The 16,613-nt window shown below is 37.4% G+C and overlaps 1 protein-coding gene across 4 annotated transcripts in view; it reads right to left on the minus strand.

The window, feature by feature from the left end:
* The window catches only part of DOCK4 (dedicator of cytokinesis 4), a 255,013-nt gene that overhangs the window by 27,410 nt on the left and 210,990 nt on the right, over nucleotides 1-16,613 (minus strand). For 2 of the 4 annotated variants that reach the window (XM_075081064.1, XM_075081062.1), the window contains exons 33-38: nucleotides 12,376-12,402; nucleotides 12,112-12,207; nucleotides 10,312-10,372; nucleotides 6,528-6,621; nucleotides 2,633-2,781; nucleotides 1,359-1,445 (exon numbers count right to left, since the gene is read on the minus strand). In XM_075081064.1, coding sequence (XP_074937165.1) covers nucleotides 1,359-1,445; nucleotides 2,633-2,781; nucleotides 6,528-6,621; nucleotides 10,312-10,372; nucleotides 12,112-12,207; nucleotides 12,376-12,402 — 514 coding nt within the window. The remainder of the gene's footprint in view (nucleotides 1-1,358; nucleotides 1,446-2,632; nucleotides 2,782-6,527; nucleotides 6,622-10,311; nucleotides 10,373-12,111; nucleotides 12,208-12,375; nucleotides 12,403-16,613) is intronic. The other 2 variants (XM_075081063.1, XM_075081061.1) reach the window with 1 other exon arrangement.

Below are 16,613 nucleotides of genomic sequence, written 5' to 3' on the forward strand. Positions count from 1 at the left end.
GGAAGTAATAGAAACAGCTTGAAACACATGACCCAGTAATCTGCTCATCATCCAAACACATGGTAGTAACGTGGTCAGTTTAGTCAGCAAAGTCCAATTTCCATATTCAAGAGACTTGTGTCCAAATCATACCAGATTGCAATGATTCAAGCACCTAATGTGAGTTCCTTAAAAAAATCTCACAATAGAAATTAATGTAATTTTTGATCAATACATCCTGCTTTTATTTCACTCAAAACACTGCCACAAAGTGATCTTAATGTCAAAGCCCCCTTTTCCTGACAATATTTCAGCGAAGTATTCTGTGTTCATAAATTTTAACACTGTGAAAAAGCCCATTTAGGTAATGCAGACAGCTATTTAATGTGTATGTGATATCAACAGCTGCCTGGTTATATTGCTGTGAGAAATCACCACACCACCATTTTTGGATTAAGATAGCTGGCACAGATATTGTAGAAGGATATTTCCAATTCAGACACAAAACGCATTAAATACAATTAATTAAACATGCATTAACTGATTTTTTTTTTATTCACATGATGATAGTTTGCTTTTGCTTATAGGATTCTGCCATTGGAATATCTAAATATATACGGAATAAGCAGATCAGAGGGAGTACTGCCACACAGCTCTGTGTTGAGGATCTTGCATAATGCTGTTAAGGAGCTCTGGATTAAGCATACTTCAGTCAGTCCTAGGAGCAAGCATCCTACACATACAGAAAATGTAAAAAGGAAGCTGTAGTGTAAAATCAAATCCATCAGAAGCAGACAAGAAAAGGGAAGACTGAATAATCTTTAAATTACAGTATCAGAAAGAATGAAGAAAGAAACAATGCTTAGAGTTCTAAGAAAACCGAGAAAGAAATCAAGACAACTGTGTCAAGAAACATTCATTTTGGCTATATGATATTAAACAGACCATATTTTTAAGCAGTAAATAAAAAAATTGCAAAGGTGTACATGGCTTGTCGCAAGCTATTTGCTCGCAATTGCAACTCCAAAGATACGTTGCTGCTCCTAGCGAAGAACAGCATAGAGCACGTTCCCTGGATAAACCATAGGAAACCAATGAAACTGAACTTGTAATATAACTTTTCTGCATAAGCATGCACACAAAAGGGGTGCTGTACAGGTACAAATGTTGCAAGATCATTTATTTTCCCATTTTTCTTCAGAAAGTTCACACTCCTTTTTTATCATCTTTACTGTAGAAAAAACCACAAGCTAAAAAATAAAGTTTGAAAACTAAACCTATGGACAATTCTGTGGCAGATTTGGTTTTCTAAGTAAAATTTCGTAACCCAAACTAAAAAGCTTTTGGATCTCTGATTCAGAAGTACTCAGGTACATTACCCTCATCTTGCTGAGGTTTCTGTAGTCATAGTAGCTCTCATACTGTTCTGCAATTTTTCTGCATAAGATAATGCCATTTTCCCAACACTGCAAGTAAGTAAAAGATGTTCAGTAATTTCAAAGCAACTGTTTGACAATTCATGATTTATAGGTGGTCTTTTCTTTCTGTACTAAGTCATACTTACAGTAACTGAAAATACTCTAACATGTTGTCCACTAGACATACTGATAGCTACTAGGTAATACTGATGAATTATTTGAAGGATCAAAAATATATGTAGAGACTTATTTAATAAAGTATTCTTACAGGACTATCACTGTACAAGCTACAAGTCATTGCAGGAGTGATACATGCCTCTTGATACTACATATGAGATTGATTCAACACAGTATGATTTTTACATTTTAAAATTTTATTCTTAACATATCCTCCTTAATTTTTTTAGATTGGAAAATATTTTATTGCAGTGTATAATTTAAACTCTAAGCTGATTACAGAATTTTCAAAAAAACCTGATGATCAACATCAGTTTGATTACATTTACAAGGCTTACATGGATATTACACTAGCTACACAAAATTGCGATGAATTGCTTGTTTATCAGCAAGCAAATCATCACATAAAGGATATATAAAATTTTAGACTACAGAATGACAGAATGGTAGGGGTTGGAGGGGACCTCTGGAGATCATCTCGTCCAACCCCCTGCTTGAGCAGGCACACCTAGAGCAGGGGCACCGGACCTTGTCCAGGCGGGTTTTGACGCAGGGTAATTACTCTTGCTTAATTCAGAATCAGCATTCTCAGTGATGACAATGAACTGTGATCCCCCAAACCCATTCCTTTTTAGAGATTCTGCAATCGCTATTCTAAAAGACACAACATGACTTAGAAGGTGTCAACATAGTCCTTATAAATCCAGACCCCTGAATTTTTTTCCTCACTTGGTCACTAAGTGAATTTCATAAGCTTTATATGGTTCATTCTCACCACCTTTAAAATGGGGAGAAATTATACTATCTTTTATAAAGTGCTTTGACAGTTACAAAGCAAACTGCTACACAAGTGCAAATTATTCTCACATGTAAGTGTGGGATTTCTAGGATACAAACACAGGATTAGAAGAAACCTACTGTGTCACTATGTAACAGCTTAATCAGGCAATGACAAACACTTCCCCTCTCTATGAGAAAAGACTGCGACCTGAAAATAATGTCCTAAAATGAAAAAACTATTAATTCCAGATCCACTCAGTGTAACAGGACTATTTTACCTTTCCTCTATCAAAGTTTTGAATGATGGTCAGATGGAGACACTCTTTACGCTGCCACTCTGTTTGCATGGGGTAGTTGAGAAATTCTCTCAGTGGCCGATCAGACCACTCCAACAGCTCATCATACAGCAGGAGCGTGTAGGCAGCCTCTACAAGACAAATTATAGCACGGTACTTATGAACACCAAACAAATAAAACAGCCAAACAAAGTACACAGAAATGTGAATGCTCCTGATGGGATGCACCTTTTTAATGGGCAGCTGATTTATTTCAAGTATAAGACAGATGGTAGTGCTGGTTTTGGACAGAGTTACTATCTACAGCTATAATAAATTCAGCTTACAATTTTCACACACTATTTGAAGTGGAGTCATTGGGACAGTTTCCCTAGAGTCTGACAATACAAAGGGGACAGAGAAATTAAAAACAACTTCCTGCTTAGCCCTACTCTTCCCTGCTGCTTAGGAGAAACTCTCAATGGCTCTGCTGTCTGAGCAAGGGAACAAGGGCTGGAGGATGAAGAACATCAATAAAGAAAGAGGAAAGTAGGTAGATAGACTGTGGATACAGTCCAAAAGAGATCAGGGCTGTGAGGGAAACGGAGAGGCAGATGTGTGCTTAATAGACTCCATTCTTTCTGTAATGGAAATAAATCCCTCATAGCAGCTGAGTATTAACACTTTACCGCAACAAACAATTCAAAAGTGCACACACAAAATATTTTTTTTAAAATTTTAAAGTTTTGTTTATTTTGGGGTTTGGAAGGATCAAACCTATTGTTGCTCCCTGATCAGATAACTGTGCAGGAATCTTTAGATGATGGTTGGTAGATATTATCTGGGAATATCAAAGCTATTATTATTTTACGTTGATTTACAGAATTCCTGAGAAATGGTACACTAAAAGTAAAAATACTAAATTAATCTCTCTATTGCAAAGTCAGACTTTGGCCAATTACGAAACACCAGAATTACAGCTGGTTATGGCAGTTGAATTTGGCTAACTGCATATGCATTATTGTTTTCCAAGTTAGTGTCCCCAGTCTATTTCTGCACTCACGGGACCACTTTGCATAAGTCAGTACAAAGACGGGCCATGTTCTGGAGACGTACTTCATTGGAGAAAGAAGTTGCCTACTGGACTTATTTTATTGCAGGTTTTACAGGTTGTACATAACTATAAAGTACTAAAGTACTTTTTATGCTAAGGTAAGGTTGCCCCAGACAACCATATCCTACTTCTGCCTCTGCCATATGAGTTCCCATGAGACAGGTGACTTAAACCAAACTGTACAGAGTTTTTTTCTTAGAGCAGCGTTCCTCTTGCACATCCAGCTTAAGAACCCATGGATGAAAAACCATCACTGCAGCAGATGTTTGTGGGAGAGTGTGCTTTGAATCCGAATGTTGTAAAATGATAAGCATGGTGCAAAATGATGCTGCACTGCAATACGTATGTGCAAGGGAGACAGCTGAAGTTGCAAAGACAATCTTAATTCTGTCATCACACAGCTTTCAGGTTGCTTGACTGGTAACATCCTTTGTCATAGTTTCAAGCTACACTTTGGTATTCAAAATATGCAGCACATTTATATATCAATTTAAAAAAATCCATGAAGTTGATAACAATAAATCATTCAAAATCATTAGGAAGCAAAAGATAGCAGAGTGTAAACACGTCAGGATAGCTTACTGTGACCCTTCCTTTCTAACTTGGCATGCAAGTCCTTTGTTTTAACAGATTTTTATATGCTGTACCAATATTTTCTTTTAAGTTATCATAAATGTATATAGAAGGTTTCTGAAATAAGAGTGGCCATACTGGACGAAAGGTCTGAAGGGTCCCTCTACCCAGCATCCCATGTCTGGCAGTGGCCAGCATAACAAATAACATATTGGTACCTTTCGGACAGGTATGTAACTGCTGGCTGCGCACCAAAACAGTAAGGAGAGAAAACCAGGGTTCACTGACAATGTGGGAAATTCAGTTTATACAGGAAAGATTCAAGAAACTAAACATTTCGAAGACAGATAGATACAAAGACAATCTCATTACACTTCTCAGGTGACTGGAGAGATGCAAAAGGAACCAGTACATTTATGTGCTTCAGCCTCAAGAGAGTTATAGCTGTAACTGAGTGCTGGGTAAAGAAAGATTTGAAGCTATGTTATAAAACATAGTCAAAAAGGACTTTTTTTGATTTTTTTCCCCAGAAGATTATTAGAAACAGTCCTGCAAATCATACTATGAAAGGAGAGAAAAATTATTTTAAGGGCAAGCTGGCTTCACCCCTAGAATGAAACTATGCAGTTAGCAAATTAATGGTGCAACATGTAGGAATGCTGCTGAAGTAGCAAACTTCTTTTCTTACTCCCATGTACTTTAGATCAGCTGATTTACAAAAGCTCTGTGTGTTGTTACTGATTGATAAGGCAAGGCAATGGACTACATAAGTCTGTTTTCTAGTGGAAAGACTGTCTCTAACCCAATGCCATGGGTGTGAGACGATCCCTCCTTAAGGTGCCCATGGCACACCAAAAAAAAAAAAAAAAAAAAAAAAAAAATCAGTCATGGAATCTACCATGGCAAAGATGCAAAGATAACACGTTAATAAATACACAGGAAATGCAACAAAGCCCTGGAGATAAATTTTCAGCAAATTACTGTTTAAAATAAGAATGGATGGCAAAATCATTTTTAAAAAATTAGGTTCATATCACTGCTGAAGGTAAACTGGACACATATTAGCAGCCAGTGTGTAAAGGACACTCAACATTGCTTAAAGAGTTACTAAGATCTGTTTTGTAAAATCAGGAAATGAATAGTTTGGCACAAAAGCCAGCAAAGATACTGCTTGATAATCAAAACTCTCCTGTGACTCACTACTGCCAGGTCACATGAGGAAATGAAAATCTCTGCTTAATAAATCCTGCTATCTAGTCAACACTTTAAACCCATGAACTGCAAAGGGACTGTGGAAATTCCAAACGAAGGATCTTTCCTATGGATAGCAGACAAGCATAAGGAAAATTGCTGTGGCAGTAGTTATCTGTAACCTGTTTACTAGGGATCCCCAGCCAACTAATCTGCTTTTAAGCAGGAAAGAGTTCTGGAGAGATTCTGAACACATGCAGTTGCAATTGTAGACACTGGGGAAAAGATGGAGGTATTATAAGGTCAGTTAAATATTTTGGCAACCAAAGATTGTTTAATTTAAAGAGATACTGATTTTACCTTCTCCAGCAATTATTGATGGCATGGAGGTACCCAAATGAAGTGCGCTTTATGTTGTATGAACAACCACCACGCACATTATCTTATTTCTTCATTTAAAAGATAATGGCCAGACTTGGCTCTAAATTTGCATTGAGAAATCCTGGACAACAGTACTGCAAATGTGGTATGTGAAGATTCAGAAAGACATCAGTCAAGTGCTATACTTGTTAGAGGTTTTAGGGTCTCTGTCTCACTGTTAGTTTTCCTTTCTTTTCTTGTTTTAACCTAAACATTAGGTTCTGAAACACAGCTGTGTAGAAACACCACACCAAACAGCTAACCAGCAGCATTACAAAAAAGTACATAGGCTCAGATACTACCGGATGCACTCATAAAAACTTCTAAACTTTACTCCTCTTGGGTGAAGAATGACTGTATCACACATTTATTGCTAGTGTGTATCGATAGTAGTCATTTACATTCAACATGGCACCGCAAGTAGTAGAGTTGTAGGGCTGAAAAAAAGCCATATTTTGAGAGAGAGATTAATTGTGCAAGGAAACTCAGCTGTTGCCTGGGTCGGTATGTTCTGCACTGGGGATATAGCTTACAGGTTTGCAAAAGACTGCAAATCATGGACCAGTCCTAAATATCTTTTTCTGGATTGTACTCAATTACCTGTGAAATTCTGTGCTTTCAGATGTAGGTCGTACAGTTTATGAATATAGCGAATATACATCTCTTCCTTATTCAGTTCAGTCTTGTAAAAATTCTGCAATAAAATTGAATTTTGTAATGAAATGTAGTAAATAATTATGACGGCGGTTACAAAGGACTTCAAACATAACGCTCTAGAAATACATGCATAGATTTGAAAGTTTCACATGTACGTCATTACACAGAACTACAGTAATACAGTAAGAAATAGTAAGTAGAATAGTAAATTTTCAGTAGACAAGTCAACATGCTCCTGAATATCTTTTTATTTACATTCTCATAGAACATAAGAGGAAGAACCTGATAGAACTGAAATCCAATGGTTATTTCTTTATAAATACCAAACCATTCAAAAAGTGCACCCATATTACTCAGGCCATTTAACATCTTGCTGAAAGCTGTACGTTGATTTGAAAATATGGACAGCACTCTGACTTCTATAGTCATATTTTAGAAAAATATCTACTGCCTGGTATGCCTAATCTTCCTTCTGTCATACCAAAATGCCAGGAGGACTTCGGTAGCTTTATGAAGAACTATTCAGTATTGTAAACAGCACAATCCTGAATGAAAAATGTGATTTCTTCAGCCCTAACTGATGCTGGAAACTGGTAACTGATGCATAGATATTGCATTGCATGACTGAAATACACCAAGTTGCACTCTAAAGCAATATCCAGGACAAAATTTCTAGAAGTGGCTGAAGATTTCTGGATGTGTAACTGCTGTTTGTTGTTACATGGATAAAATATGGAATGTGACACCAAAACTCTTAGTTCAAAACATTCATTATTTATTTGCAAGCCCTAAAACAGAGTATGAAAAAGTTACAGGGAGAGGAGCACAACCCTATAGCACTGTTCACAAGTATTGCCATACTCACTACAGATGTGCAGCTGGAGTCCCCCTCCTAGCCATACTTAACATTCAGGATAATCTGTTTTGGTTAATAAAAATCTATAGGATAGAAGAATCTAGCGCTAGTCCTCATTAGCAATTAACCATTTTTGTTCTATTATTTAAATCACTTACTATTTTGAATTCTAGAAAAGTGACCAAAATTTTTCCCCTATTGTACAGTACTCTTATTCTGTGCTTCTGTTTCCAAAATTGAATTATTGTCAAGGAGAAAGGTGGAAGAAATATTATGAAAACATCAAAATAAAAACTTTCTAGAGAAAGTATTTTTCTAACTGACTTGAGAAAATGACTACCTATCAATAACACTGTAATGACATGCCCCCTTTAGGCCACCATCTGCCTTTATTCCAAAGACACCTCTTTTCTGCCCACAATGTGTATATCAGGAACAGATGTTTCTCTTTAGAAGAGAAAATGAAAAAATATCTGTTTGTATGTTCATATTTACCTGTCTGGAAAATAGCATAATCTACACTACAGAATTGTGAGCAATAAAGCATAAAGGTTAAGACAAAATATGGCACTGAATCGCAGTACTAGACTTCCTGGCTCTTACCCCTAAGCACTACAGGCTCCAGTACTTGTCACAAGTCTGAACTATACAAATCAACTGGTTCTTCTCTGAAGCTTAACTCTGACAATGTCCAGTTGGTCTGTAAGGCAGACCACAGCAAGACAACCCAGTCACAGCTCAGGAAATACATTGTGCTAATAAAGGTGTCGTGTGATTCTTCAACAGACTATTTCAAGATATAAAATATAACAGATGTAGTCTTCAAAAGGGGGTATGATGTAAATAGTAGTTTTACATTAATTACAGTAATTTAATCACAGTAATTAAAAAATACTTTTTTTCCTAAGAAAAAACAGCTTGAAAACAACATTCAAACAGGCAATGTGGACATGTCCTACTTAAATGGCATGATGTCATATGCCACTGTAAAGCATCACAAGAAAACATCCTCTTTCTAGAAAGAAGATATAATTTGAAATTAATAGAACCTGAAATACCAGTTAAATATCAAACCTCAATGAGGACCAGAGATGCCTGAGAAAAACTCCTCAGTGAGTTATCAAAAGTTATCCAGTATACTTTCAATGCTTTTGTACAACTCTGTGATGACAGAGTTCTTTCATTAGAAATTCAACTTTCAAATTGGAGTTAGGTGATTCTTATGCATAAGGAACTAACTCCATTAGACACCTCTTAAACCAGATTTTCCAAACAAGCATTACTAATGTGAAACCTGCTCCAGATAATCCAGAGGGCGGGGAGAATAGGAAAAAAATTCCTACCTTCTCCTTTCAACTAAGTTATTGCTGCTGGTACATACCCCTTCTTCATATTTCATGATGTGGCATAATTCCAGTTAATTTGATAACTTGGTTAACTTGGACAATTCTATTTTCTGGAAGAACAGCATATACCTCTATGGCAAAACAACGTAAAAATTCTCTTTTTATGCCAACCAGTCCTCTTACCCTTGGGAATCAAAATACCTTCAAAGTAGTGGTGAAAAATGAAATACTGCTTCCTCCTCTGTACTTCAAATAATTTTAACATTATACATCCCTCTAATTACTCATTGCATGAAACATCTTTTGAGATGACAACCAGTTCATCCATCATATGGGCAAGCATCTTAAAATTTGTGTGCTACTTCTGTAATTGAAATTTCCTTTTCAAAATTTAGCGTTTGTTGTTTCTCTGGTGTGCAAATAGTATTAAGATTTGTCTAAAAATTATTGGGATATGAAATCCACCTTAGCCTGTACAAGTCACTGAAAATCCCATTAAAAAGTATTACGGTGTTTTGGGGTTTTTAAATATTTTAATTTCCTTTTTGTGCAAATCTTGGATGATTTGCTAGTAATAGTTTAAAAACTCCTTAGTGATAGGATGAAAATAATTCAGGTGCTTTACAGAATTCATATCATGCCAGATATTCTGACAGAAAGCCAGCTGCTCTACAGCTACGTAGTAAACATCATCTCTATTTAGAGAGCGCTATTTTCCTGCTGAAGAAATGCTTTATTCTCTTATGTATAACTGCTACTTAGAAGTGAAACCAAATTGTTCCACTGACGTCAAAAATGCAGAATTACAAGTCAGCTTATTCTGTTGTTTTTTTTGCCCTGGTTAAAAATACAGCTTTCCAAAACATTCACCATGAAAATGGAAACTTTCCAAGGTTAACGGAAGTCAATAAACTTGTCAGTGGAAACTGGCCTAGAACCAAAATGCATTTTTAAACAAAAATGAAATCTTTTTCATACTATGAATTTGTACTGTCGGTTTGTTGTCACGATGATAACATGACAAGAGGAGGTCTTGAGCAGCATTTCTGGTTCTTCTGTTGGGAAGAGAATAGATAGCCTGCAGTCTTTAGAAGATATCCTATATTATACATCATAAGAACCAACTTGCATCAATTATTGCAGAAGAAAGGAAACAGGAGAAATCATGAAAGTTTTATTGGGTTTGGGGAAGGAGGAAAGGTTTGTTTGTTTCTGTGAACTCAGAGACCAATTAAACTTGGAAAATATTTTGGTGAAGTTTATCCAGTAGGAAGAGACTGAAAACTGAATAAAGCAGTATTAGAGATCCCTCAGAGCCCAACTATAAAATGCCAAGGAAGACTAACTCCCCACTGTATCAACTTCACCCTGAAAAAAGCCCTGGTGATCCTAAGTGCAGTATTATTCTGTCAACTTCCACTCAAACTGTATCAAGACACAAGGTACCCCCTATTAAAATGTGTGGCTGTATATCAGAAAATGCTCAACTGAAATAAAAAAGGGAAAGAAAAGATATTATACAAACCAAAAGGCTAACAGTGCAGCCAATCTTTTTGCCATCCACTTCTCCCATTTTCATGCAGTCCCTAAAACAGAAAGTAATGCAGGTCAAAAGGAATGACATTTATCCTCTTATAGTGAAGCACACCTCAGAAAACAGACACATTTGGCTCAGCAAGCTGACTGAAAGGATGCAACCCAAAGGCGTTTGGGTGAACAGCTGACCCAGGTCTGTAAAAGATTTCATGTCTCCTTTACTAGGACATGGAATACCTCAATTGTCAAGAAAGTCAATGTTTTTTTCTGGCTCTGTCATTCATTTGCTAGGTGACTGCTGGAGATCATTTGGTTTCTTCATACCTTATGCTCACATCATGCCAGCAGAAGCCAGCATGGCTGCCAGAAGAGGAAGTGCCGTTTGCCTCCTGCCCTCAGGCACTCATTCCCACTGCTGCTTGCACAGACCTCAGGAAGAGCTACAGGTTAGGCAGCATCTTTTGCTGAGTCAGTTAGCATCTTTTGCTGGGTTAGTTTTAGCCCACTTTAGTCAGATCACGAAAGTGCACCACAAACACTTGTGTTGGGGCAAGGAAAAGGGTGATGTGAATGAGGGAATGAGCAGGGATGAGTCTGCTTTCTTCAGAGACAGTGTACATCTAAACTGGTCATGGGATTACAGCATTAGTTCCCCGTCTGTGAAGAAACAGAATGACACTGGACCTCCTCTGTAAAATGCTCCAAGGTCCACCAAATTTTCCTCAGTACCACTTTATAATTAGTATCATTTATTGTTTGGGGACGCAATAAATCTGACCCCCAAGTCAAAAGTTAAAATGGAACCACAGAGAGTTTGATTATCACAAAGGGAAAAATAGTGTCAGTATAACCATACTGGAGTAAAAAAAAAATAACAAGTAGACATCACCATGCAGTCACTAAAAGCAATTTAACATAATTTTAAAACATTCTTGCACACATGAGCTAAACAATAACCCCAAATACTCTCATAACCACCAGTATGCACAATTGTTTTGAAAATTGTTGGATTGAGAGCCCTGGAGGTTGTAATCCAGCCATTCGCTGAAGAGGAATAGCACTGCCAGGCTTCTAGAAATTGAGAGTCCAGTCTCTCTGTTGACAAAATAGCTTTCCTTTCAAACTATTAATGAGGACAGCAAGTAGAGTACCAGGTCTTACCATGTGTCCCCCATGGAACTGGGAGAAAAAACACGTAAGCTCTACCAAGTGCTACAGCTGATGGCAAAGAGGAGGACTAAGCTGAAATCTTAAGTTTCTACATGGACTTCATAAGTGACGGAGGAAATCCCTCTTAGTCTCCCACTCCTAAAAGGAATTGTTCGTCTCTTATTTGCCTCTCCTTTGTTCATGTGGTACAGTCAGATGCGTGCTTCTCACCCAGAGATCATACCTTTGTATACATACTGTGCTGGCTGACACTACAACTAAGCATGACTGATACTGTGATAAAAATTTTACATACTCTGTAAAACAACTGTCAGGTGATTAGTATTGAGCTCTGTGTCTTCAGACAGACTTGAGTCACCACCCTACTACCAAAAGTTCCTATATTCCTTGATAGGAAACTCATGCAAGCCACTGGATTTTCATACCATGGGGAGGCTACTTGGTTGGTTTACAGCCAGCTTGTCTCATTTTCTTGTTGACTGAGCAGCTGCTGTCAGAGATCCTGTGCATGTACAGTTGATGTGGCCACGTGCAGTCACCGTTTGTGCAAGGTCACCATATTTGCCTCCTAATATTTTGAAGATGACAACCCTACTTACAAATTGTGATAATCACTGACCTGTAGTCCAGTAACCTCTCCATGAGGCGAGTCACAGTGGCAATTAACGAAACGCCACTTTCCCTCCATGTTTCCCGCTCAATTTTCTTCAGTAGACTGAAAAAAAAGAAGAAGCCAGAACAATTTCACCGTTTATTTTTAACTGTCGCTATGACAACCACTCTGCTTTTACCAGTACCTTAATACCTTAGCAACATCTTTGATAGTTAGGTTTTCCTTTACAAACACCCTCCCAAGAAGCACAATTTGCAAACAATGTCTTACCTAGGATAAGGACCAAAAAGTGGAATTCTAGTCCAGGAAGCATTGACAAAACAAATGATTTTTATATTAGCTGCATCAGGTTAAAATATATCAAATACCTAATTTTCAGAATATATTAATATCCCAAAGACTTAACAGAACTCTTACATAAAATTTATATATTAATTTCATGCTGATACATCAGAAAATGGGGAGTTTAAGGATGTACCTAGAAAAGAATATTTATCAACTCAATATACCTTCTCAATTGGACCTCAACTTTTTTAACATTTTCCTACTTTCCTTTCTAATATTTCACTATGCATGAAATTTAAGAATGGGGAAGGGATTTTAATAAGATGATTCCCCCTCTTCACTTAATATTTTCTTCTGAGAACATCCTGTCATGAACATGTAAAATTCTGTTAGCTTAAATTGTCATACGATTCTGTATTAAAAACTGTTGTGTTGAGTTCTTACACTAATGTAAATGCAGATTACACATTGAAGTGAAAAGATTTCAAAATGGTGCTGTAAGTGGACCTGTCAGTAAAATTATACTTAATATTTCTTTCTGTTACAGGCCTCTGGTTTTCACTGCTTAAATTTATCCAGTATTGACCATTCGGGCATGAATTTCCAACACTTCCTCTCTGAAAATGAAAAAGGAAATATTTATCTACAGAGTTGTATTACTTTTATGCCTTGGTGCAGGACCTAAGAAGGATGACACGTCCATGGAGATATTGTTGCAGTCTCCCTGAAAATCCACTCAGGTATGGTTTACTTAGAAGTGTCTGAAAATTGCCACATGCATATACTCGGAGCTTTTTAGAATTGTTAATAGCATCTCTGAACCTTCTGTCTGCAGTGGGCAAGCTGTCAGCTCCACTGACCTTCATCTATACTGAGCATGTTCAGTCCCATGAAACTCCTACGTCCAAATTTCACCAAACATATAACAGCGCCCAATAACTCCTACATGCCAACTGCACTAGCTGTGCACTCCAGCTCTGTTCACTTCCTTACATACAGGGGGATGTCACAGATGCAATTTTCCAAACTAATTCAACCTAAATGAGGCTGTGCTCTGCTGGAAGCAAGGAGGAAACATTGATCTTCATTCTGCACCCTTATATTGATCTTAGACTCAGTTCTTCTCTTTAGGAGGCAATCAGAAGTCTTTCACATTCAGAGACTGGCTAGCTGTCATTGCAGCAGACAGATGACAAGACTGTCCTTAACCAGAAGAGGCTGAAGCACTAATGTGGTATCTCTGCTTTCCATACAGAATACACAGGCTAACTTAATTTGCTTTTAAACCCCTTACGTTCCTTTCAATACAAGTTTTTGTGTCTAACAAGAAATAAAAGTAGAGCTCGTTACATTATTTAGCACTGATTACTGCACTGGTTTTTTCTATTGCCTTTCAACTCTGTGTTAAACAGGAACGTTTCAACCTAAATTTATCAAAATAATTACCTACAGTTCCTGTAGAAAAACAGCAGAAGTCTGACTACTCTTTTTAAACAGATGGTTTTCATCTGTATTTGACTTAAGCATGTTCTTTATAAACGTATTAGCATATTCATTATAAACATACAGTTTCAACAAATGGGCTGTGTAGATACATTCAAAGTACTTATTCAAACTGACATCAATGTCATCAGCTGAACAATTTTATGACTTGCCTTCTGATGCATGCCTCCCCCTCTTCATCATACACGTTTCACCACAATGCACAGAACAAACACTCAGAATGAAAGACCTGCTCAAATATATCCCTTGGCTTCCTCATGGCTATATCTAGATAGAGTTAAATTCCTGTTACTTACAGCTCCCAAAGCATAGCCAAGATGCTATGTTCTACAAAGCACTACGGGGGATAAACAACACAGAGGAACAATTAAAATGCTTCTGCCTTACCCGTGCTACTGTAGCCTAACATCTGGGTTCACCCGAACAGTTGTGGTTTTGGTTTGGGTTTTTTAATTTTTTTTTTTTAATATTTGGTACCCAAGAATAAGAGAGTGGAGCGGGGACCCACAGGATCAGAGCTTTCCAGTGATGAACACCTGTCTTAGATCCATGTTCAAGCTAGCTCAATCATGTAGTAAGTAGACGTTATATGCCTAAGCCACAGAGTTACTCAGACCACTAACTCACAGGCATCTAATCCTAGAGGTGCCTTAAAACATCTGGATGTCTACCTTGGACTACAAAGTACTCCAGGTACCTCACTAGACCCAGAGGTTCCCTCATCTAGTCAGATGGGTCGAAGTTAAACTTTGCTGCAAAAGTTCAGAGATCAATGAGGAGCTACCCAAACCCCACAAAAATATTCAGAAGGGCTCCGAAAGATTCAGTCCAGACAGAGTCTAATGGACTGGGCAGTGCTGAATTCAGTCATGCAATTGGGGGAAGAAATTAAGAAGACTGAAGACCGCATGGGACAGGTAGCAGTCATCACTTCTTATATAACAGCTTCATGGCTAGAGAAATCACCCGGAAACTGGCAGAGCTCAGTATTAAATGCCTGCTCAGCTTGAATGTCAGCTCCCATTTCGCCAAAGAGAAGCCTCATTGTCAGGCCTCCAGTGGAGCTCACTAGTCCAGGTTTTGTTCTTTGATGATGTGGCCACCTGACCTCCAAATCTGAAATGGCTTGTGTGAGGCTGAACTTAAACACAGCTACAGAACTGATAAACTGGCAGCATCCATTGGATTCAGAACAAAAGAGCTACTTGAGTATACCCCTTGGATTCCAATAATTTTGTTCTAACCACCAACTGTTATAATAAAGTGAAATCGTTCTTTTCCCTGTGCTAATTAACTCAGGAATTCAACTGCAGTGTTACGATGTAAATGTAGATCAGGACACCTTTCATACCACAATTACAGTGGGTAACAATTACAACATCTAATTTCTCATGAAAGCAAAATGTTCACTACTTCATGCTTTGCAGCTCCTCAAATGACAGCAGGAGCTAATCACTGAGTGGTCACATTCAAGTCCCTAGAAAGACAATGATTCAAAACAGCAGTCATCTTCACCCTACTTCACTATGTCTTTTCATTTGATAAAGACAATTCCATTACAAGCAGTGAATACTAAGCACATAGTATTTTAGATATGTCCAGAGATGCTTATAATTTGTCCTTGAAAAGAGGTGATGTTCAAAGGAAAGATGCAGTGATTGTGTCTGGAAAAAAAGCAGTTAATGTGGAAGTTGAGAGATTTAAATTCATTTTCCAAATCAGACAGAATAAACAAAAAGTGTGACATAACCTGGAAGTGCCACACCCACTGCAGTTACTAGACTGTGTCCAAAGTAGGTGTGTGCATCCCCTTGGCTCCCAACTGTACCTGTCAAAACCAACCATGCCGAATCTTCAGAAAGATCAGGTAGGACTTGCTTTCATTAACGACTACAAAACCACTGCTTGCTGCAAAACTGTATTACTGTTTCACAGTCCTTGGATGCATACCACATCTCTGTCACTTCAGCCTAAACAAGTCTGCTTTCTTGCACTGTCTAAAGACACTCAGATAGTGCTTAGTTTAACTTAACTGTGGAAGAAATAAAAACCTCTTGCATTCAGCTCCCTAAACTATCCATCTGATTTTAAGCATTTTTCTTCACATACCCTAGAACGCTACATTATCCTCCATTTTAGATTAGTATCTTCTGCAATCTCTCCTCTTGAGAGGTGTTAATGTATAGAGTCAAATCAAACTCTCATAAAAAACTAATGATAAATACTACTGGTTCTTAAGCTGGAAGTGAACTTGAGCAGTTACTCTGAAATTTCCCAAAGAGTTTAGTTTTCACTTCTGTTATACCGGAAGAGAGACAACAAGTATACTGATGCTGTGAGACATTTTGCAATTTAAATTACTATGACTGTGTCTGCAGCATTTAGATTTATAAAAGGCTCTCACCATTTTTCACTGTATCTTGTTTAACATCCCCCAGTTTAAATCTAACTCCAGACTGTAAAAAAATTAGGAACTCTTTCATACCAATATTCATTCCTATAGAATTTTAAGTTATTTCAGTGACAGACATCCTGATGTATTTTGCACATGAGAATGCATTTAGACTTCATTTTATAATTAGAGCTTTTCCCTTAATGACTTAATTTTGAAGTTAGAATACTGTGTTACCAAAATATTGAAATCATCTTACCTTTTATTATCTTCACTCAGATTATGAAAAATTTTGTTAATAATTACAAGAACGTTCTGCTTTAGTTCT

This window comes from Phalacrocorax aristotelis, chromosome 1 (assembly GCF_949628215.1).
Source record: "Phalacrocorax aristotelis chromosome 1, bGulAri2.1, whole genome shotgun sequence".
In the NCBI taxonomy this organism is placed as follows: domain Eukaryota; kingdom Metazoa; phylum Chordata; class Aves; order Suliformes; family Phalacrocoracidae; genus Phalacrocorax; species Phalacrocorax aristotelis.